This window comes from Erpetoichthys calabaricus, chromosome 11 (genome assembly GCF_900747795.2).
Source record: "Erpetoichthys calabaricus chromosome 11, fErpCal1.3, whole genome shotgun sequence".
NCBI lineage: Eukaryota > Metazoa > Chordata > Cladistia > Polypteriformes > Polypteridae > Erpetoichthys > Erpetoichthys calabaricus.
In genome coordinates this window covers 138,289,478-138,312,658 of record NC_041404.2, presented here as the reverse complement: position 1 = coordinate 138,312,658, position 23,181 = coordinate 138,289,478, and the positions used below count along the sequence as shown (strand labels likewise).

The 23,181-nt window shown below is 42.4% G+C and overlaps 1 protein-coding gene across 2 annotated transcripts in view; it reads left to right on the top strand.

Moving 5' to 3' along the window:
* Positions 1-23,181, top strand: part of syt17 (synaptotagmin XVII) — a 55,708-nt gene that overhangs the window by 14,954 nt on the left and 17,573 nt on the right. For both annotated transcript variants that reach the window (XM_051933947.1, XM_028814080.2), the window contains 2 exons: positions 12,181-12,329; positions 13,333-13,955. In XM_051933947.1, the coding sequence (XP_051789907.1) occupies positions 12,181-12,329; positions 13,333-13,955 (772 nt within the window). The remainder of the gene's footprint in view (positions 1-12,180; positions 12,330-13,332; positions 13,956-23,181) is intronic.

Genomic DNA, 23,181 nt, shown 5'->3' with positions numbered 1-23,181 from the left:
GTCAGCTAACAAATCAATCACTCCATTAATCTTTAATGTGTATTGCTTCTGTCATGGCAGGAAGCATTGCAAAAGATGTTAAAATGCAAACAAACACACCATTCGTAGTAGCACAGGAGGACATCTCTCTGTTATAAAAGAAAATCTTGAGACGAGACTTTGGCCAAGAGATTTGTTCAAGTCCCGCCCTCCTTTTCACAATCTCCGGTTCACGGCCCACGCCCGCGGTCCTCTCACCTCTCATACGTGTGAATGCTTTTGTCAGACTCACTTCCTGCGCTCTCAGCTCTTATACATTTTTACGTTTTCCTCACTTTAAGTTCCCAATTAAAGAAGACGTATTATGTCCAAATCTTATTGAAAAATGTCATCTCGAAGTGTTATCAACAGAAGAAATGAGTACACAGGCAATCCTAGCACCGAGAAACAATGAAGTCAAACGAATTAACATGAAAATTGTCGATTGGTTACACGGCAAATTGGTTAAATGCGTATCAATAGACTACGCTGGAACAGTTGGTGGTGATGGTGCAGAAGATGAAAACATCAACTTACAATATCACGAAGAATATCTACAATTGTTAACACCGTCTGGTCTTCCACCGGCCGAATTAGTGTTGAAAGAAGGACGTATCGTAATGTTATTGCGTAATTTATGTCTGAGTGATGGGCTATGCAATAGGACAAGATTAGTTGTATTCAAAATTGGTCGAACAATTCTGACATTTAAAATTTTAATAGGTAAAAAGAAAAGTCATATAGTCCATCTTCAGGGATAACATTAGACACCAAAGGAGATCTTGATATGCCATTCATATTAAAACGTTTACAGTTTCCCATTAGAATAGCTTTTGCAAAGACAATTAACAAATCACAGTGACAAACATTCGAAAAAGTCGGTTTATTTATTAGAGAGAAAGAAACGAAATTCACTCACAGGCAGTTATACGTTGCATTGTCACGATGTAACTCCAAACACGGAATCAAAATTCAATGCGATATTGACAAAAAGTGAATTCCAAATATTGTTTTTACTGAAGTTTTACAGTAAAAGTGTAAGTTTAAAAAGTTTTTGTGTGTTCATTTCAAAGCCAAACAGAATGAAATCGTATAACGCAGCAAATACCTCTAATGCAACATGAAACATAATTTTCTTTCAATTTATTACGTTTTACTATTTTTTACTATGGTTAATTACTTGGTATAATGTCAAATAGTTAGTTCTATTATGCATAAGTAACAATTCCCATGAAAATGACAATCTGTTGAAACTGTACATCCGCTTCCCGATAGAGAGCCGTGAAGTGACTAGCGTGTAGCGCCCGCCCAGGGGTTGGCAAGCTCAGTGAGCAGGGGGCAGAGCCCCCTAGTTTCTTTAATGGAAACATGAATTAGAGCAGCTATCAATGTGGATAGCATTAAACGAGGGGGTACCCAAAAATAACCGGTTCTGGAAAAAAAAATAGTTTTAATAAATTTTACTTACTGAAACTTTTGTCTCATTCAAAGTCCCCTCCATGTGAATGACTGCACTCGTCCCAACGGTTTTCCCACTGGAGGAAACATTTTTGGAATCGCCGAAGAGGAACGTTGTCCAAGGCCTGCAGCCATTTTTCTTTGACTTCCTCCACGGTACAAAAACTCTTTCCTTTGAGTTCTTTTTACAAGAAAAAGTCGCATGGAGCAAAGATCAAGTGACATCTCCCCTCATTTGAAACGCTGAAACCCCCCGTAGACCAGTGTTGTACTTAAAGCTGCCTCTTTAAACGCACTTTCAAGCATCACTACAGTCTCAGCAGCTGTTTTCCCCTAAGAGAAAACAAAATTTAAATGCAGACTCGCTGTACTTTGTGATGGGTGATTATAAAGAACAGCGAGTCTGCCTTAAATGTTGTTTTCTCTTAGGGGAAATGTCACGTGATCTTTGCTCCGTGCGACTTTTTCTTGTAAAAAGAACTCAAAGAAAAGCGGTTTTTGTACTGTGGAGGAAGTCAGAGAAAAATCGCTGCAGGCCTTGGACAACGTTCCTCTTTGGCGAGTCCAAAAATGTTTCCACCAGTGGGAAAACCGTTGGGACGAGTGCAGTCATTCACATGGAGAGGACCTTGAACGAGACTAAAGTTTCAGTAAGTAAGACTTAATAAAATTTTTTTTTCCAGAACCAATTATTTTTGGGTACCCTCTCATAGGTGTAGCAACATGGGTGATATCAAATCAAGTCAAAGTTTATTTGTCTCACACCATTATACACAGTCCATATGATATGGGTGGAGGTCATGCAGTGTGGGGGCACCTTGAGAATGCTATGCCAGTCTGCACATACCAACAATGCAGCATTTTTAGGTGTCACCTTTCCCATACTCAAAGCACTTGTCACAGATACCACTGTCAATCTGCACACTGTGTTCCATAGATGAGTTGTGTTTCTTCTGTTCAGTTCCCTCAGACTAACTTTGTACTCTCATAACACACTGGAGAACACGGCAGAGATTGTCCAGTACAAACTAGCACACAAGTTACAGGAAGGTCACTGTCCCTTTTTCTTGTCGTAAAAAGGAGTGTGGTGGACGGCCAGGGCCCTTGCCCAGCCAGGACGCCTCTTCTGTATATGGCCCGGGGAAACAGGGATGGACTGAACCGTACCTCCCCCGGGACGCTAGATGGCAGCCCCCTGCAGGACTCCATGGGAGATGGAGTTCTCTACGACCCTGTTGGGATCCGGGGGTGCCACCAGGGGGGCATTGCAGCGGTTCCTGAGCCCATGTTGGTGGTTCTTCCACCACACCCGGAAGTGCAGTCGTAAATGGGTCATCAAACAGCTAGAGCACCTCCGGATCCCAACAGGGTCGTTATAGAACTCCATCTCCCATGGAGCCCTGCGGGAATCCGAGGCACCACTGCCACCCAGGGAGCTGCCATCTAGTGTCCCTGGGGAGGTACTGTTCAATCCATGCCTGTTCCCCCGGACTATATACAGAAGAGGCGTCCAGGCCTAGCAAGGGCCCCGGCTGTCCACCACATGAGGTTGGCATCAGGAAGGGCAACTGACCGTAAACATTTCCCCCAAAGAGGGAGACAGCAGGGCAACTCAAAAAATTGCTGTCAAAATGTCCAAAAGGGAAGCCGAGTGGTGAATTTATTGAGTGGATTGTGAGGGTGGGTTTTGCACTGACGCCTTCAGTAGCTTTTTACCCCACCTGGATAAGCAGTTGTGAAGCCCAGGGCACGTATGGCCACCCTAACCCCGGCACAAGCGAGGCAAAAGACGATTTTGCACCCAGCACACGGTTTATTTATACAGTGCCCAAATCACCAACACACACAAGGCTCACAGAGCCCAACACGGTCCCTTTTTCCGCCAGTCCTTCCACCTCCACTCTTCCTCAGGATTTGTCCTCTTCCTCCCGACTCTGGCCATTGAGTGGTGGTGACTGGCTCCTTTTATAGGGCACCAGGAAGGACTGCAGGTGCCCAACGAGCTTCTTCCGGCAGCACTTCTGGGTGTGGTGGAAGTGCTGCCAAATAGGGCCCTGTAAATGACCAGGCGCCCCCTGGTGGTGGCCCCAGCAGGGTTGAGCTTCCATGCTCATAACCCGTGGCCCCGCTGTAAGCCAAGGGGGAGAAACGGTCTTGAAAATAGTCTCTCCCCTGATCCTTCCATACTCAGGGCGTCCACCACACAGTCTATTGAGAGATGAGATGGCAGGATTTGGATGTACATGCAGGTAAAAGTTACAGAGGAGCAGCCTCTCCATGCATCTGTAGCAAGAAAAACACTTAAAGGTTATTTCCAGGTTGAAATACTAAAAAAGAGATGCAGTGCTTCAGCCATTTAGTGTTCAGATAATAATCTTAATCCATCTTTATATCCTACAACAAAGTGCAGTTGGTGTTTTCTCGGCGGTGCCAGCTATCTTCTTGTTAGGTACGGCCACTGTCACACTCCTCCTGTTATCGCCTGCTTCACGATTTGACTTGACGTTGAGGGATTATTGTGTTTAGTTCCCCACAAGAACTAATCCTGGCTCCCCTATAAAAGAATCAAAGCTAAAAAGCGCTCGTCATCTTAAATGCAGCAATTCCATGGCTACCTGTAAACATTGGCTTATTCCAGACAATTCAGAGTGCCTCCTGCTTTCTAGTCATCCATTTGGAGGCAACGGGGCTTACACGTCTCCAGGCACAGCTTTAACCAGTTCTAATTTTAATTCTGTTTAAATATTCAATTGAAGTGAATTTTTAATATCCCATTCTATTTAAAGAGCCCAGTTCACAATGGCCCTGTCACATTATTCCTTCAGTAAGTCAGAATTATACTGGCACCCTTGAAATGTGCTAGAAGCGGATTGATTTTCAGCATACTGTAATTAGCAATGTCTAGAATACAGTAGAACCCCGATTATCCACACCCTGAATAACTAAGGTTCTGCATTAGCCAAGGTGAATCTGTAATCATAACTACACTACCTTCCTTAAAATTCATAAAAGCTTTGCCACGAATCCTCTACTTTACTTTTAACCTCGACTGTACCAGGCGAGTGGTCGAGGAGCTGGTGACTGTGGGAATGTGGGCTCATGCACCCCACTCCAACTGCACCCCTCGGCCATTGTCAGTGTGTCGCCAGTGTTGGCCATGTGCACCTGCTCTACTGGTTTGTTTGCTTTGGATTTTTGTGATTATACATTTCCGTAGTTCATTAAGTCTTCATCTTGAATATCACGATGAGTGGGCAAAGGAAGTGTGTTGCGGTATCCTTACATGTGGAATTTTAAACCGAAATGGCCATGGCCATCCGTTTTATCTAAGTTTTCAGTTATCTGTTGCAGCATCAGTCCACATTAACTTCAATAATTGGAGATCTACTGTAATTGAAAAAGACATTATGATCAGGGATATAAAATAGTGTAATAAATAATGAAGCATTATTGAAAAAGAATACTCTTTGATGGACTGGTGCCCTGCTTTGCACCCAGTGATTGCTGGGGTAGGCACCAGTTGCCCTGTGACCCTGCCATGGATAAGTGGGTTGAGAAAATGAATGGATGAATAAAAAAGAATGCAAGCATTTCAGCTTGGAGCAGCATGGATGTGTAATGATAAGTAGTCAGCAGCCATATACCACATGCCCTGCAGAAGAGGTCATCCACCTGAAGCTACACATGTTCAGGCCTGGCCAGTATTTACTGTAGATACGAGACCAACCAAGAAAAGTTTGGGTTGTTGCTGGAAGATGTGCTGGTGAGGCCAGGAGGGGGCACTTACCCTGAGGTCTGAGTGTGGATCCCAGTGACCCAGTGCAGTGATGGGGACACTGCACTGTAAAAATGGTAAAACCAAAGGTCCTCTCTCTGTGTTCATTAAAGATCCCTGGGCATCCTTGGTAACGAGCAGGGTGTATCCCGATGTCCTGGCTGAATTGCCCTGCATGGAGTGGTCATTCTGGCTGACCTAATCATTCCCTGTCTCTAACTGTCTCACTCTCACCACTTCACCACCTAACAGCAAATGTGTAGCGAGTGTACTGAAGCAAAATGGCGGCTGTCACATCATCCATGTGGATGGCACACTGTAGTGGTGGTTGAAGCCGCTCCCTACTCACTGTGTAAAGTGCTTTGAGAAGTGAGAAAAGCATTATATAAATGTAAAAAAATGATTATTATTGTTATTACTTTGCTCCCCGCTCGCTTCAGCTTGCCAACCCTAACCCCCCTATGCCAATGGTCTGCGCTTCGCACCACCTACTTTGCGTCTCTGCCGCTCATGTTGTGAAGAGGGGGGCTGAACGCACCCCAAGGAGATGCAGTCGCTCCTCCGAAACCCCCTCTTAAACGGTGATACAACGGGTAACAAATACAGTTTTTTTACCTCCTCTTTGCTCGATCAGCTGCTGGCTTACTGCTGCTGCTGCCGTGCTGCGTGATCTGCGCTTCGAACGTTTAAAAGTCTGTACAGCAGCTGTCCTTTTGTCTCACTGCCGTGTCTCTCTTCTCCCCCAGACATCCTCTGCTCCTGCTGGGGGTCCTGCTCCTGAGGCGCGCCCCTATGAAGAGGAAGATTTTCTATTCTTTTAATTGAGAGACGGAACTGTCCCCTCCTGGCAACACGAATTAGACGATTTACAAGTCTCCGACTTAAAGTTTAAATCAGAACTATATAATCAATCTCGTTTCGCTGTTCCGCTATTTCACCGAGTAATAATTTCCGTTTGTTTGCGCTAATGCAATCTTTATTATCATTGTTTTGAGACTTTCGAATTTCCGTACTTCCATTATCTCTAACCTGCTCTGCATGGGTATCGCGCCAATGTTTTTGAATTATTATGACGTTCTATGTTGGCTGGTTAAATCTCTTGGCACAAAGTCTCATCTCACAGGACATGAAAGTGTCTCTCTGAAAAAGTCAAGTCTCGTCTCTCTGAAAAGGTCTTGTCTTGTCCCAAGATTTTTTATATAATATAGAGATTATTATTATTAACATTATTATTATTATCATTATTAAGAGCCACTTCTCATTTTCAGGATCCCAAGATGGTCCCTGTCTGTGTGGATTCTCCCCATGCCTACGCTCATTTTCTGTGATGCATGTTTGTGATTTTCTTGTCCATCTTGAAGTCACGTGTGTCAGTTTGACTAGTGGCACTAAATTAGATAGATAGATAGATAGATAGATAGATAGATAGATAGATAGATAGATAGATAGATAGATAGATAGATAGATAGATAGATAGATAGATAGATAGATACTTTATTAATCCCAAGGGGAAATTCACATACTCCAGCAGCACCTTACTGATACAAAAAACAATATTAAATTAAAGACTGATAATAATGCAGGTAAAAAAATTATTAATTATTAATAATTATTAATAATTAAATTATCGCTTGGCCGTGGGCGTGTATGCACGTGTGTGCCCTGGGTGTCCCATACAGGGCTGCTACCTGCCTTACACCCAGATTCCTGTGGAGAATTACTGTAGTAGTCATGCAGTTGGTAGAGTTCATGTTCTGGGACTAAACGCAGCCAGTAAGATGACCCTGGCCTCACAGTGCCCCCCATCTTTCCTTAATGACTGTGAAGTCAGAACCAAAAAAGCGTTGCATTACATTGCAGATAATCACAAAATCAGACACGATTTCCTTGCATAAGTTTGAAGAGGGGCCAATGTTACCCCCCGAGTTACGTAGCAGACGTGTCCTCCATTGTGAGTGTACACCCCTGATATGCAGCCGCACATGTACTTTCAGAGCTGCAGGTGGCGCTCACTTCAGCACTTGTTTAAGTTTGATATTTTGAGGTTTTGAATTGCATTAAAAAAAAGTAAAAGAGTTGCGTTCTTTATTGAAAATGATATTATATTTTGAAATCTTTTTCTGGGGCGGCTATTACAATGCATGCTAGTAATGGTGAGGTTCAGGAGTGACACAGACTGAGGATGTTTCTGGAGTGTGCTGGAAAAAATGAAAGCCATGTAAACACGGACTTGTTTGGAGAGCAGCAGCGTCCGGCACAGTGACCAAGGCAGTAAATGAATAGCTGAGGACGTGTGAGTGGGAGCAGAAACGAAATTGAGGATGTTTGTTCCTCCACAGTTAAATGCCAGAATAAAAGCTTTAGAGGATTAGAGTGAGTGGGGAAAAATCAATCGTAATATTTGATAACAACTCTGTCTGGAAATGAAAGAGGTGGGGGGGGGGGGGGGGGGGGGCCTTTTGGGGGTTGGGGGGGGTGTAGGATTCTATCAGATCGGAGCAACAGACACAGAAGGAATTTTAGTTCCTGTGGCAGTAGAGGAGTAGATGAGTCACCAGCTTCAGGCTACTGCGTGGGCTCATAATGAGGCGGTGACCACCAGGCAGTGTTGTGCAGAAATTCGGGTTCATCCATGAGCCCAGCTTTTCACTTTTTTATTCTACTTTTCTTTGATTGGGTTTAATGTGAGTGCAGCTTTTTATAAAAGACCAGGCGAGTCTCCAGGTCTCTTCATTTGAGCAGGCCATGCTTTCAGAATTTTGTCATTTTCTTCTGCTGACTCATTTGGTTAGGTGGCTGTGACACTGAATTTTACACCTCAAGGCTGCCCGTTTGTGCTCACGTCCTACTCATTGTGAGACCCTGAGCAAGTCATTAAAGCTGTTCTTTCTCGTATTGTAAACATTTTTAATAAATGTGGATTGTTCCAGATCCCTCCTTCCTTACCAGTCTGAGAATGAGATGCGTAGTTTTGTGGAATATGGTCAGTGGTGCTCGAGAGCGCTTGATTCACAATCACCACATGGGCTGCGTTACATTACAGGACTTACCATATATACTCATGGATAAGTTCTCCCTCGTATAAGTCGGGAGTTGTGTAATTTCTGGTATTTTATAATGTTGGTCGTATAAGTCGAATGTGGAAAACTCACGCTATTGGTCCAAGAGATTATGATATGCTAAAGCCCACCTGAAAGAGTAACCACGGAGCACACGGCCTTTCTTTTCTATGTATTGTGTCTACATGACCACACAGCGATACCCAAACTATTCTGAAGTGACGTTTGCACTGCTTTCTTTTTTTTGTATCTCACACCCTCATACACCTTTATCATAAGAGCATCCCTTATCTACGATGGAGCGTTCGATCAGAAGAAAATATGAAGCTGGTTTTAAATTAAAAGTCATTGAAGTAGCGAAAGAAATTCGTAACTGTGCTGCTGCAACAAAATTTGATGTGTCTGAAAAACTGGTGCGAGATTGGAGGAGGAGAGAGATGTAAAAATTAAGTGTCGTATTTTTGAACGGGTGCATAAGTCGGGGTCTGATTTTATGATCGATTTTTTGGGTTTCAAGACCCGACTTATACGCAAGTATAAACGGTATGTCTGAATTGTGGAAGGGGGCACACATTATTGCTTCACTGTGGCACGTTTAAATTAGTCAACTAGCAGAATTAATTCCAGATATGGTAGATTATTTCAATGTTAAATAACTTTCCATTTTTAATAATGTTTGGTTTACTATTATTATCCTAACTTAATTCCGGAAGTCAATTACTGTTATCTAATAGTAACTGTCAACTTTTTAAATGGGCAAGTCAATAAATTAAAGAATTAACCAAGTGTCAGCTCGAACTATCCATCGACATCTAAACAAAATGAAACGCTACGGCAAGAGAGCCAGGAGGACCCCACTGCTGACACAGAAACATAAAAAAGCCAGACTGGAGTTTGCCAAAATGTACTTGAGGAAGCCAAAATCCTTCTGGGCGAATATCTTGTGAACAGATGAGACCAAGGTAGAGCTTTTTGGTAAAGCTTATCATTCTACTGTTTACAGAAAACAGAATGAGGCCTACGAAGAAAAGAACTCAGTACCTACAGTCAAACATAGTGGAGGTTCTAAGATCCACTGCCTCTGGCACTGGATGCCTTGACTGTGTGCAAGACATTATGAAATCTGAAGACTACCAAAAGATATTGGGGCGCAATGTAGGGCCCAGTGTCAGAAAGCTGGGTCTGCGTCAGAGGTCATGGGTGTTCCAGCAGGACAATGACCCCAAACATACCTGTAAAAGCACCCAGAAATGGTTGAAGACAAAGTGCTGGAGAGTTCTGAAGTGGCCAGCAATGAGTCCGGATCTAAATCTGATTGAACACTTATGGAGAGATCTCAAAATTGCTGTTGGGAGAAGGCACCCTTCAAATCTGAGAGACCTTGAGCAGTTTGCAAAAGAAGAGTGGTCGGAAATTCCAATTGAGAGGTGTAACAAGCTTGTTGATGGTTAGAGGAAGCGCTTGATTTCAGTTATTTTTTCCAAAGGGCGTGCAACCAAATATTAAGTTGAGGGTGCCAATAATTTTGTCCAGCCCATTTTTGGAGTTCTGTTTGACGTGATGTCAGATTTGGCTTTTTTTCATTTTTTTTTGTGTTGTTCCAATGCACATAAAAGAAATAAACATGTATACCAAAACAATAATTAATTAATTGTAATTTCAACAGTTTTCTGGGAGAAATGGTGCATTTTCTGGGAAAATTCCAGGGGTGCTGATAATTTCGGCCATGACTGTGTGTGTGTGTGTGTATATATATATATATATATATATATATATATATATATATATATATATATATATATATATATATATATATATATATATATAATATGCACTAGGGGGGCAAGCCCCCCGTTGCCTTTGGCGCCCAACCCCCAGTTGCAGCCAGTCTGCCGCTCGTGTTATGAAGAGGGGGGCTGAACGCACCCCAAGGTGACGTGGTTGCTCCTCCGAAACCCCCTCTTAAATGGTGATACAATGGGAAACAAATAATAGTTTTTTGTTTTTTTACCTCCTCTTTGCTCGATCAGCTGCTGTGCTGCTGCTGCTGTGCTGCGTGATCTTCATCTCGCGCGGTGCTAGAACATTTAAAAGCATGTACAGCAGCTGTGCTACTCTTTGTATTTTATTTACAGCCCCGGCCATGGTTTTGGCACAAAGTCTTGTCTCGTGGGACGTGAGTTCTTGATATTTTTTAATTGATACTTTCAAAATGGAATAAGAATCTGAAAATCTAACAACATCACATTAAAGTTTGATAAATTCTGAAAAGAATGATACCAAAAATATATATGTAGGTTTTAAAATAAGTCCGATTTAAAGCGTGACAAAAAAGTAAAAAAAATATCACATTAACTTGTTGCACAAAATCTTTGCACTTTTAGGCTTAGGACTTTATATATATATATATATATATATATATATATATATATATATATATATATATATATATATATCCATCCATCCATCCATTTTCCAACCCGCTGAATCTGAACACAGGGTCACGGGGGTCTGCTGGAGCCAATCCCAGCCAACACAGGTCACAAGGCAGGAAACAATCCCGGGCAGGGTGCCAACCCACCACAGATATATATATATATATATATATATATATATATATATATATATATATATATATATATATATATATATAATGCCCTCAAAATAGCCATAAAACAATCTTTATAAAAGGAGATTTATTGACAAAAATATGAAAAAAGATGCAAAAGGAGTTGCCAACAAGGCCATCTGAAAGCAAACAAGTCCCACTGCAAATCCTTAAACGAAACCCTTAAATAAATGCAAAAGAAAAGAGCAAATCAAACCACCAAACTCAAAGAAGCAACACAGAAAAACCCACCAACACTCCACCATAGTGCATTCAATGAACCGTGGGGACTACTTTCTTTTATATGGGGATGGGAGCGGCCTCTTTCAGTGATGCAAGGGGTGGTACTGCCCCTGGGATTCCACCCCCCCCAAAAACACAAAAGACACTTAAAGACATGTAAAGAAACAATGCATAAATATATTTAAACAAAATAAAAATAGTAATACATGAAACTAAATGATAAAGAGAAGAGAACAGTAAAAACAGAAATAAGCATAATAAGTAAGCCAGACTGAAAAATTAACAAAAAAGACGTAGCCAGGGAATGAACCTGTGCTAAAACATAAATGTCTTAGGGGTGTAGGAAGAAGCCTGAGTCCTCAGACGATGTTTTGTCTAGAGGTTTAAAAGTGGCAGACCCCAAGGGTGGAGAAAACTGGGTCAGAAGATGAGATTTAGGTTACCAACCTGCCATGTCAAAAACAAGAAATCCAGCCTGTCCTTCTACAAAACCAGAAAGTGAACACAAACTCGTAGTCAGAAACTCAATTTCTAGTTGATTTTCCAAATAGCCGACACTCTGCTTTGTATAAGGGTTCCATCGATTATCCACGAACTTAATGAGTCACCTGGAGTGCCAGCTTATATATGGTCACACCAGTGTCATGTGTTGCAACTGCTGAGAGAACCAAAACATCTGCACCCATTGAAAAACAATTAAACATATTAAATTAACAAGTCTAAAGTAAAATTGCAATAGGAAACCAAAGATGCAAGGGTTTCCCTGTAATTCTGAACCACGGAAAAAATATGTGAGCTCAAAAAAATATATGTAAATAATAAAAAAAAAATTAAATAAATTTAAAAAATATCTAAATATATAAAACACCACAATCGTAAGGAAAGGATGCTCACGTGAATGTGGAGAGATGGTTCAAACTACACATGCAAGGCGGCTCAGCCAAACATCATAACAGGGTTCAGGCTGTGAGATGTGAGTAATCAAAATTCTGAGTAGGTTTTGTTGTGCTTTCTTTCAGGGTTAATGACCAGAATGAGGATAAAGAGGGCGACTCTGACAATACAGCAAGTGACCCCCCTGCCACACCCCAGGACTCCTCTCCGGACCGCAGAAGATCAAGCTCAGACACGTCTCGCTCCGCATACACCCTCACTCGCCGCATTTCCAGTAAGACTGTTGGTCGTTCCTCCCGCTGACTATAGCTTACCTCTGTAAATGCCCAGGTTGCCCACCCTGGTGGTACCTTCTTCCTTTACTCTAAAATGGTATCAATTGCCTATTGAACAGGGACAGTACAGCCTAATTTCCTCTGCCATGATTACCCACACTTCCAGGATACAGAGTGTACTGCGTGAAATGATCAGACTTGACACACTTAAAAAGGTTTGGTAGCAGCCACCTGTATGATATCCCCGGCTGCAATGGCTTTTAAAAAACAAGACAGTTGTGTCTTATAGGGAGTCCAAACAAGAAATGAAGAATGGTTGTTTAGAAGACGGCTTTAAATGCCAAGACCGGAAGTGATATACGGGAACTGGAAGTGTCATTCTCCTGACATTGTAACTGGAAATGACGTTCTTTTGGGGCGCCGGAACAGGAAGCGACGTCTTCAGGGACAAGTCAGACAGGTTCTCCCCTGTCTAGTCTGCAGAGATAATAGAAGAAGGTTTAGCGCACCCCACCACCCCCCTGGCCTGGCGTGGAATTACCCTCACTTGGTCCATATAGCTTCCTCCTTCTCACACGTGTGTGACTACTGTAAATGTGAGAAGAGGTCATTACCCTGTGGGTGGCACTGGGCCAGTCTTCTTCCTTTAGTGTTCGCTATCTAGGATATTCATTCCAGTTTTAAGTGGGCTGAGGTCAAAGCTGATATACAGGGACACCTTGTTTGCCCCCCACATATCAGAGTAACAATTAGTTTTATTGATCTTCGGCTTCTTCTTCCTCATGGTACCCAATGCTCCTCCATTTGAGGTATGACCCCAAGTCTCAGTACCTCACTTTCTGGCAGGTTCACTAGCTTATCTTTCACTGAAGGTTACCTCTGTGTTCTTCTATCTGTCTCCCACCCCTACACAATCCCCCCTGCTGTCTCTCTCACACTTTCTGTTCTTTGACCTTCAGCCTCCCTGTCATGTTTTAACTCAAACATCTGCTCCTTCCACAGGTTTGGACACCAGAAGGCCAAGCTCCCCTTTGATTGACATCAAGCCAATCGAGTTTTGGGCCATTAGCTCTAAGAAGGAGGCGGTCCAGCCCACTTTACTACGCAAGACTTATGCGGCTGACGATGACTACTTCCGCAAGTTTGAGCCGCGGCTATACTCCATGGATTCAGGTTGTGATGATGTGGATTCCTTGACAGACGAGGAGATTGTATCACGATACCAGCTGGGCATGTTACATTTTAGCACACAGTATGACCTCATGCAGAACCATCTGACTGTGCGTATCATTGAAGCCCGGGACCTGCCCCTTCCCATGTCCTGTGACAGCACCCGCCAGGACATGGCCCACTCCAACCCTTATGTGAAAATAAGTTTGTTACCTGACCAGAAGAACTCACGGCAGACTGGTGTCAAGCGGAAGACCCAGAATCCGGTGTTTGAGGAGCGTTATACCTTTGACATTCCGTTCATGGAAGCTCAGCGACGCACCCTCCTTCTGTCCATCATTGACTTTGACAAGTTTTCACGCCACTGTGTCATTGGCAAGGTGACAATGCCCCTCGGTGATGTGGATTTGATCAAAGGTGGCCACTGGTGGAAAGCATTGGTACCCAGTTCACAGGTATAAAATATTCATTCTTTGGTTTTGCCAGTTTTGCACGTGTGAAATTAAAAATTCTCAAAAAAATGTAATGTATTTTGTTAAGGACCCTCTGAAACAAGAGTGCGTGTGAACAAGAAGACGAACGAAAGAGCCATTATTGAGATTTGATTTCGTTTCAAATTTTTGTGGCTTTCTTCTTGCCCTTAGGTGGACCTTTTCAGGTTTATTTTAAACCTTTGGGAGATTCCAATTCTGAAAACGATTTTCCTTAACTGAATTTACTGAATTACTTTTGCACCTTTAGTTTTACAGGTGCCGCCATTTTATAGAGTGGTCTGTACAGATTTGACAGGTAAAAGTCCCGGAATTGTGTGGCTGTGATACCACAGGATCGTAGGTATAATGGTCATGATGAACACTTCCTACTCATCTGAGTTTACAGAATGAAAACAAAGACATTGGAGTATTGTACTTTTGATCCTTTCAAAGGAAATGTTGACGACAATTTAGAATTCTGATTGTCGGCTTACCGACTGTGTGTTTTGACTTTTCGGTTGTGCCTGTTTTGTTGTCCATGTCCCATCTTCTGGTCCTGTTGTGAACTATTTTGTCCCTCGCTCTTCCTGTCAGAACAACAATGAAGTATAAGACAAAATCTAAGCTTAGCGTCAAGCAGAAAGGTCCAAACACGGGTAGGAGAGTAGAGAACAAGCAGAAAAACCAAAATACAATATGAGAATCCAAGGTCCAGGCACCAATGCAAAAGGTCCAAACATTATAAAGCGTTCTTGGAAGAACCTGTTGGCATCTTCCAATGCTAGAAAGAGAAAGAAGGAGATTAGTATTTGAGAGTGCTTCAGTCCAAAGAGGGAATGGCTGATGTGCTTGCCTCCATTTTAAATAGGAGTTGAGTGTCATGACTGGCAAAGGACATCATTGTTATACTTGTACTTTGTATGAAGTCCACCACCTTATAGCCTAGAATCCGATTTTACTATTTGCTTGTAGATTAGCGCCTTTTGTCAATTCTATAAATTTGTTTGGGCAGTTTACACCGCCATTTTTGTAGGTTTCACAGTCATCGCCATTTGTGGTCCCGTTGTTAGGAAGCTTCCCATCCAGTTAGGGATGTGTTCTCGGAGATCGTAATGTTGATGTGATGAATGTTAAGGCCATCAAAAAGTTCATTCTCTATCCATGTGGGCAGATTCCAAAACTCTTTACTCAAATATATTTTCTTATTCTCGACTCATGCTAGTATTTTTGAGTTTGTTTTTGGGTCAGGATTTGGCTTTGGTGTGCCCGACTTTCTGGTTTACGGCACTCATTGGCTTTCACCTACGTCTTTTCTCCAGTTTACTTTTCAAAAAGCTCTCACTAGTCTTTTAGCGGAACAATAATTATTATTCACAACCAGCAATGGCGGACTGCACAATAACGTGCAGTGAATCCACTTGGCTTATAGTTTTCCTCCTCTTTCTCTGTAAGTTTAGCATTCGTTTGCTCAGAGGTTGATGCGCTTGCTACTTCGGGAGAAGCTCGTTTTCTCCACTCTAGTGGCTCACTTCTTCTCTTCTTCCGTCAGCATCTTTTTGCGTTAAACTGATTAAGTCCATTTTTGTGTTGCAATTCCTTAGTACATTTTTCTTAATTTTTCACTTAACTCTTTGAGAGCTGAATATTTTTTCCAAAAAACTCAGTTTTCTGAAAAGCACACAAAACAATGGATTTCACACATAAATCAACATAAAATGTCTGTTGCTACGTGCCGTGGCTGCTGTTGGCTCATGTTCGGCATCTCTGGTGGCAGTGGCTGGGTGGACAGCAGGAATGCACAGTGGGCCTGCTGCATGGCTGTCTGCGCACAGCAGGTGGGTTGTGGTGGCAGTTACAGTGTAACTCAATATGTGGTGGCCCTCCCAGGCGAATGCTGCTGTAGGCACATCAGCTATATGAAAGTACCTCACTTTCGTTTTCAATATCCATCTCCAGATCACTTGCATCAAACTCTGAGTCCGACAAGTCAGAGTTCTGTTCAACGAAATTACGTAAAACGCCCGTGGAGTATTTTGCTTTGCACATTCACTTTGGTCTCTCGCCAGATGTCGGTGCCATTTTAGAGGTTGTTTGCTCTTTGCTACTCATGCACGCGTAGGGAATCGAGATTAAATTAACATAGCTATGTAACTTTACTTCTAGCAAAGAGAGTTGAACAAAAACATATGGGTGAGTTTTTTTTGCAGTTTACCAGTGATCACCATCCGCTACCCCTGAATTTTGACAAAAGTCAATATCAGCCCTGAAGGAGTTAAGCTGGCACTTAAGTGTTCAATCTGCCTCAAGAATGATTTAAGATATGAAGAGTTAGGGGAAGTGACGGTGAAGGTGGTAGGGAATGAGAACGGCGCCCGTAACACATGCGCCACACGGCCACCCTGCTGGCTGCTGCTGAGAGTTGATTCTACAATAAAATAATATAAAAATAAAAAGAGGAATAAAAATCATCACCCCGAAAGCAGACAGTAGACATCACGTAGTATATGTGTACCAAATTTCTGGTCAATAGGTTTGTGAGTTACAGGTGATTTAAAATCGTGGACAGACAAACGGACAACAACAACATTTATTTCTAGAGCACATTTTCATACAAATGATGTCGCTCAAAGTGCTTTACAGGATGAAGACAAAATAAATAAGAATTAAAATTAGGGAACACTAAATAACATAGAATTAAAGTAAGGTCCGATGGCCAGGGAGGACATGTCATTCTCCAACCCGCTATAAGCCAACACAGGGCACAAAAACAAAAAAAAAACTCCAGACAGCTGGAGAAAAAAATAAAATCTGCAGGGGTACCAAGGCCATGAGACCACCCAGCCCACTCTAGGCATTCTACCTAACATAAGTGACCTCAATCAGTCCTCATGGTATTCAGGGTTCACATGGAAGATCTTGATGATGACGGTCATGTGGACTTCTGGCCATTAATCCGTCAATGTAAGGACATTACAGTGCTTTGATCAGGTGTGGTATTATATTATTATTATTATTATATTATTATATGGTATTATATAAGAAGAATATGACTGTGGCTGTCACAGACCAGCACAAAATGGCAGTGCCTTCAGAAAACAATAATTCAGAATGGCACTGCAATGACATTACTATCAGAATGATAAACAATACAAACAACAAAAGGAATAAGTTCAGAAATTAATTTGACTCATTTTAGACTCGCGGTACACTTGACCACATCTAAAGTTCACACATGTGGCATTTTGTAACGCAGGACACTCAACACACTTGTATTAGGAGGCGAGCGAATTTAACCCGCAGGACAAAATGAATAGGAAGAGAACTGCCAGTAAAATGTGTGTCCATAGGACCAAATGTCTGTCTTTGAAGGCCATGACTTGACCCCACGACAAATGAGGAGTTTCAAATATGTCAGCAAGTGAGATGAGCAAGATAATGAAATTTAACATTCTCGTCTTCAGATTCAGAAGTTGGCGGTGCCATATAGTGCCCCCGTATATTTCCACATATACCAATGACCCACGATTTGTTTTTCTCGAATTTCATTGTGCACCACTCTAAAGACTCCTTTAACTGACATCACTGACGTCATTTCCATATGAAGCATTTACTTTTCTTATTTTAGTCAACAGATGTTTTTGAAAATTTCACAAATGTTTCTGGTTTCAACAAATGAAATGCCTTCCTGCTTCAGGGCTGCACTTGGAAAACCACTAATTTGATCTCTTATGAGATGTATAGGACATAGTCGAGGTGCAGTACATTTAACAGATAAGTCCCCCCAGGGAGCACTGACAGGCTCTTCCTTTTTCCCATCAAATTCCATACAATTGATACTGTTATGACAATAAAGTAAAGTAAATTACATTTCTCTGCTGTGGCTTTGGTGCCCCGTCCTGATTCCAGGTTTATGTTATGTGCTAGTAAGACCTCTGTGTCAGTGAGGTGTGCCATGAAGAGACTGTGTCCTTCAAAGGGCTCGTGACATGACCCCGATGCATGAGCATTAGATTGCATGTTGTGCCCGTGTGTTCACACATCCTCAATGGTGGAGGCCAAGGGACTTTGAAGCTCATCCAGTTTGACATCTCGGTTCATTATAAGACCTACAGTACTAGGACTTTTGCCAGTGTTACAGCCCATAAACCATGAAACAGGGGAGCCGCTCGAGCCTGAGGCTGGGCTGCTTTTAAACTTTTATCAGACATGAGCCAGTGATTCAAGCAAAACTGAATTTGTTTCACTTCTCAAAAAGAATCAAGACACTCGGTCAATGTGCAACCAGTGAAGTTTGAGCCAGTAGCCCAGGAAGAATAATGTTTTGTATATATGTATAACTATCTGTCTCTCTCTCTCTCTCTCTGTCTGCATAGGCCTGAGCACAATCTGATATTTGGGTGGTCACCTACCAGATAACACTTGTGGTCGGTTGGCCAGTCGGCAGACTTCCACTATGCCCTCTCAGTTGCAAGAAGCAGATCATAGACATGATATGTGGTACCTGCCAAATAATACAAATAGTATATGACACGTGTTTGATCAGACCTATGCATGTAATACTCCGATCTTCACCCTGTCAAGTAGGTGAACCAGCCACCGTGGCACAACACTGATGTCTGAGGTTCGAGGGGGAGCAAAAATTGCAAACACCTGATGAGCCCCAATTAAGTTGAAAAATGTGTTGTGTACTCTTTGTATTATTTGACAGATACTATATATCATATACATATATCTACGGTGGGTTGGCACCCTGCCCAGGATTGGTTCCTGCCTTGTGCCCTGTGTTGGCTGGGATTGGCTCCAGCAGACCCCCGTGACCCTGTGTTCGGATTCAGCGGGTTGGAAAATGGATGGATGGATATACATATATATTTATATATGTTTATTTATATGAGGGGGGGACCCAAAAATAACAAGAATTTAAAAAAAAAAATGTATATGTCTCAGAACATTCCCAAAATTGAATCACCCTCAAAATACCCGTTTGCTTCTTGACCTCCTCTACATCCTAAAAACGCTTTCCTTTAAGGTCCCTCGTCATTCTCGGAAATAAGAAAAAATTTGCAGGGTGCAAGGTCTGGGGAGTAGGGGTGGGGTGGGAAACTCTGAGAAACGGCCGGACACTCAACGCTGTGTGGGTGGGAGTGTTGTCGTGATGCTGATCACCACAATTCAGGTCATTTTCTCTGTACTGCATCATGCAATCGCTTGACCAAATAATGGAAAGGGCAGTCTAGTACGCGCACATAGCAGCAAACATCGGAACTCACGTCCCTCCAGCCTCCAGAAAAAAAATTCTTGTTATTTTTGGGTCCACCCTCATGTACATATATATAGTATAGGGTGGTCCAGATCTATTTATGCAACTTTTAATGTAATGCAGGAAAACAATACAAGACAATAGAATTGTTCAAAATATCATGTAATAAACACCGTCTCCTCGCCATTTTGGAATGCAGGGCAGGTGCTGCCATCTATCGGCAACAAAAATAATTTTTTGTGAATTCTCTATGTAATAAACTTAATAAGTTATAGAATAATGAAAATTGCATAATTACATCTGGACCACCCTGTATATATACTAGGGGGTTCCCCCCCTGCTCACTTCACTCGCCAAGCCCCCTGGCCTGCGCTATGTGCGACCCACTTCTCATCTCTGCCACACGCAATGTGAAGAAGGGGGGCTGAACGCACCCCAAGGAGACATGGTCGCTCCTCCGAAACCCCCTCTTAAACGGTGATACAATGGGGAACAAATACAGTTTATTTTTTTACCTCCTCTTTGCTCGATCAGCGGCTGGATTGCTGCTGCTGCCATGCTACGTGATCTGCATCTTTTGGCACAAAGTCTCATCTCATGGGACACGAGTTCTAGCTATTTTTTAGTTTATCCATATTACTAACCGAGAATGCTAAACCGGATGGACGCAGGGACATCCGGCCATGGGCCGTAGCCGCAAAAAGACGTACTGCGCAGGCGCCCCAAGAAATGAGGCTCCGCGAGAGGCGGCCGCGACCACAGAAAAAAGGAGTGAGCACAGAAAAAAGGAGTCAAAGAAATGAGGCCCCTCGACCACAGAAAAAAGGAGTCAGCACAGAAAAAAGGAGTCAAACGCAGGCGACGCACAGCGCCGCACGAAACCCATTGCACACGAAACTAGCACACAAAAAAAAAGAAGCCGCTCGCGCCCACCTGCAAGCCCCCCCCCCCCCCACAGGCACCGGACGGAACACACACAAAGAGGACAATTCAACAAGCCACTGGCACACAAAAAAAAAAGAACCCAAAACCACCCCACCCACCCTACAAGCAACGGACGGGACACACACAAAGAAGGGGATTCAACAAGCCCCTGGCACACAAAAAGAAAGAAGACGCTCGCGCCCCACCTATCATGCACCACAACCCCCAATACCCCCCCCCCCCGCTCAGACGCCGCAAAAGCACACAACGCCGCACGAATCCCATTGCACACGAAACGGGACCCACACAAACAGGAGGATTTAACAAGCTGCTAACGCAACAAAAAAAAGAAGCCGTGACTGTCACGCCAGGCCCATTAGAGACGAGACATGGCACACGAAACGTTCTCAACAACGACGAATCAGACCCACAAACACACTAACATCAATAAGAAGTGACACCCAAAGCCCCATTCCTAAAGGAACTGTCCATATTAAACATACGTCATCTCAACACCTTCACACTAGGCAGCATAGGTGGATCTCCTTACAATAAACCACTATTAACCGTTCAACTGCAGAAAAGGCTCCATATTAACAGTGAGTGCGATCCTCCTTATTACTTATCCATATTTCGCATGCTGAGGAACAAACAAGTCATGAATACACGCTCACGGGTACAAAACGATTCGGCTCGGATAACGGGACCAAACACACGAACCCGCATGAAACAACAAAATACACGGCGGCGCATCTGCATTACATCCTACAATAGTTCATTTGATTTTGCATCTACCGGAGTAAATATCAGGTCACCAAAAGGCAATGACCCATACTGCTTTCGCGTATGTGGACAAATATTACATCGCATTGGAACAGTGCACCCTGAAACAAATCAAGAACGCAAATATGCACAAATCACGTCGGCACCTACAAAGCGCTTCTGAAACCGCGGAAGAAAAAATGTCTCGGCTCCAAAAACAAATGTCACTCCTTATTCCAAATACCGGTCCCAATCACAGAAACATCGGTATCCACTATGACAATGCACAGTAACAATGCACGTGACATCCGTCTTGCCACACTATTAATTATAGATGAATGTACAATGGCATCCAGTCACTTACTCAACACCATTGATAAACTTCTAAAAAAGTTAATGAGTAATAATATTCCCTTTGCGGGAAAGGTACTTTTATTACGAGGAGATTTTAGACAGTGCTTAACTATTACTCCACTTACAATGCGCTCAGCTATTGTTCAGTCCACCTTAAAATACGCGGACAATTGGCATTGCGTTGATGAATAATAATATTCCCTTTGGAGTGAAGGTACTTTTATTAGGAGTAGATTTTAGACAGTGCTTACCTATTGCTCCACATGCCATACGCTCAGCTATTATTCAGTCCACCTTAAAATACGCAACGACGTCATATAAACAACACGAGACCGAACTACAATACATATACAGGCGCGAGACCTGATTGGTGATAATACGAAGAAACGAACAGTCCGCATATTAACAGTGAGTTCGATCCTACTTATTACTTATCCATATTCCTAACGATAAAGATCAAACAAGTCATCAATTCACGATCACGGATACAAAACTAGACGGCTCGAGTAACGGGACCACAAACACGAACCCGCATCAAACAAAAAAATTCACCTCGGCGCGATTCTAAAACCGCGGAACAAAAAATGTTACGCAAACAATTGGCTTTGCTTTCTAAAGATACACTTGGTACAAAACATGCGATTTCCAGATCCCGAATATAACAATTGGTTATTACAACTAGAACATTGTACACTCACCAATACAGCTGGACTTCACCCAGATATTATTACAATTCTTCAACCCTTCATCTGCGACGACTTACTTACGGAGATATTTGGAACAGCGGTCTCTTTAGACCAAATGCCCCTTTTAACACAACGCACTATATTATGTCCAAAAAATATTAATGTTGATCACATTAATAACCAGGTCATTTCATTACTTCCTGGAGAGACACGGCTCTTTCTAAGCTCTGACAAAGTTGACTCTGATGACGACAATGAACATCTGAATTTCCCCTTAGAATATTTGAACACTATTAACCCAGCTGGATTACCACAACACAATCTTAACCTTAAAAACGGAACAATAATCATGCTATTAAGAAACCTTAACACTAAACAGGGTTTATGCAATGGCACACGTTTAGTCGTCAACACCATGACACACAATGTTATTCAAGCAACAGTTCTTACAGGATCACATGCTAACAATACTGTTCTCATTCCTAGAATTGACCTTACGAGTTCTGACCTAGAATTACCTTTTACATTGAAACGCCGACAGTTCCCCATTAAACCTGCATTTGCCATGACCATCAACAAATCACAAGGACAAACCATGGACAAGGTTGGCATCTACCTCTCTGAGCCCATTTTTGGACATGGACAACTTTATGTTGCCTTCTCACGTGTTCGACGTTCATCTGACGTTAAAGTTAAAGTTATAAATGCTCCATGCCAAGAAAGACTCATTCAAGGACAGGACACCATCTTTACTACTAATGTTGTGTACAAAGAAATATTCCAATAAACCATTACTCTGTGCCAAACACTGTATTTTTTGCTTTCTATATGCATCATCCACACCTGCACACTATTCTATATCTAATTCATACATCTCAATCTTTGTCATGCCCCAACGCCAGGGGTTGGCGAGCGAAGCAAGCAGGGGCGGAGCCCACTAGTAGGAATAAGAATCTGAAAATCTAAAAATATCACATTAAAGTTTGAAAAATTCTAAAAAGAATGATACCAACCATATATATGTAGATTTTAAAATAAGCCTGATTTAAAGCGTGGCAAAAAAAGTGACATAAAATCGTTGCACTTTTAGGCTTAGGATTTTATATATAGAGTAGATACTGTATATACAGTATATAGAATTCTACGCTGTGGCTGATGGTTCTGATGGCCTGATCAGCAGATTGCACAAAAAATTCAAATACCGTATTTACCCGTGTACCAC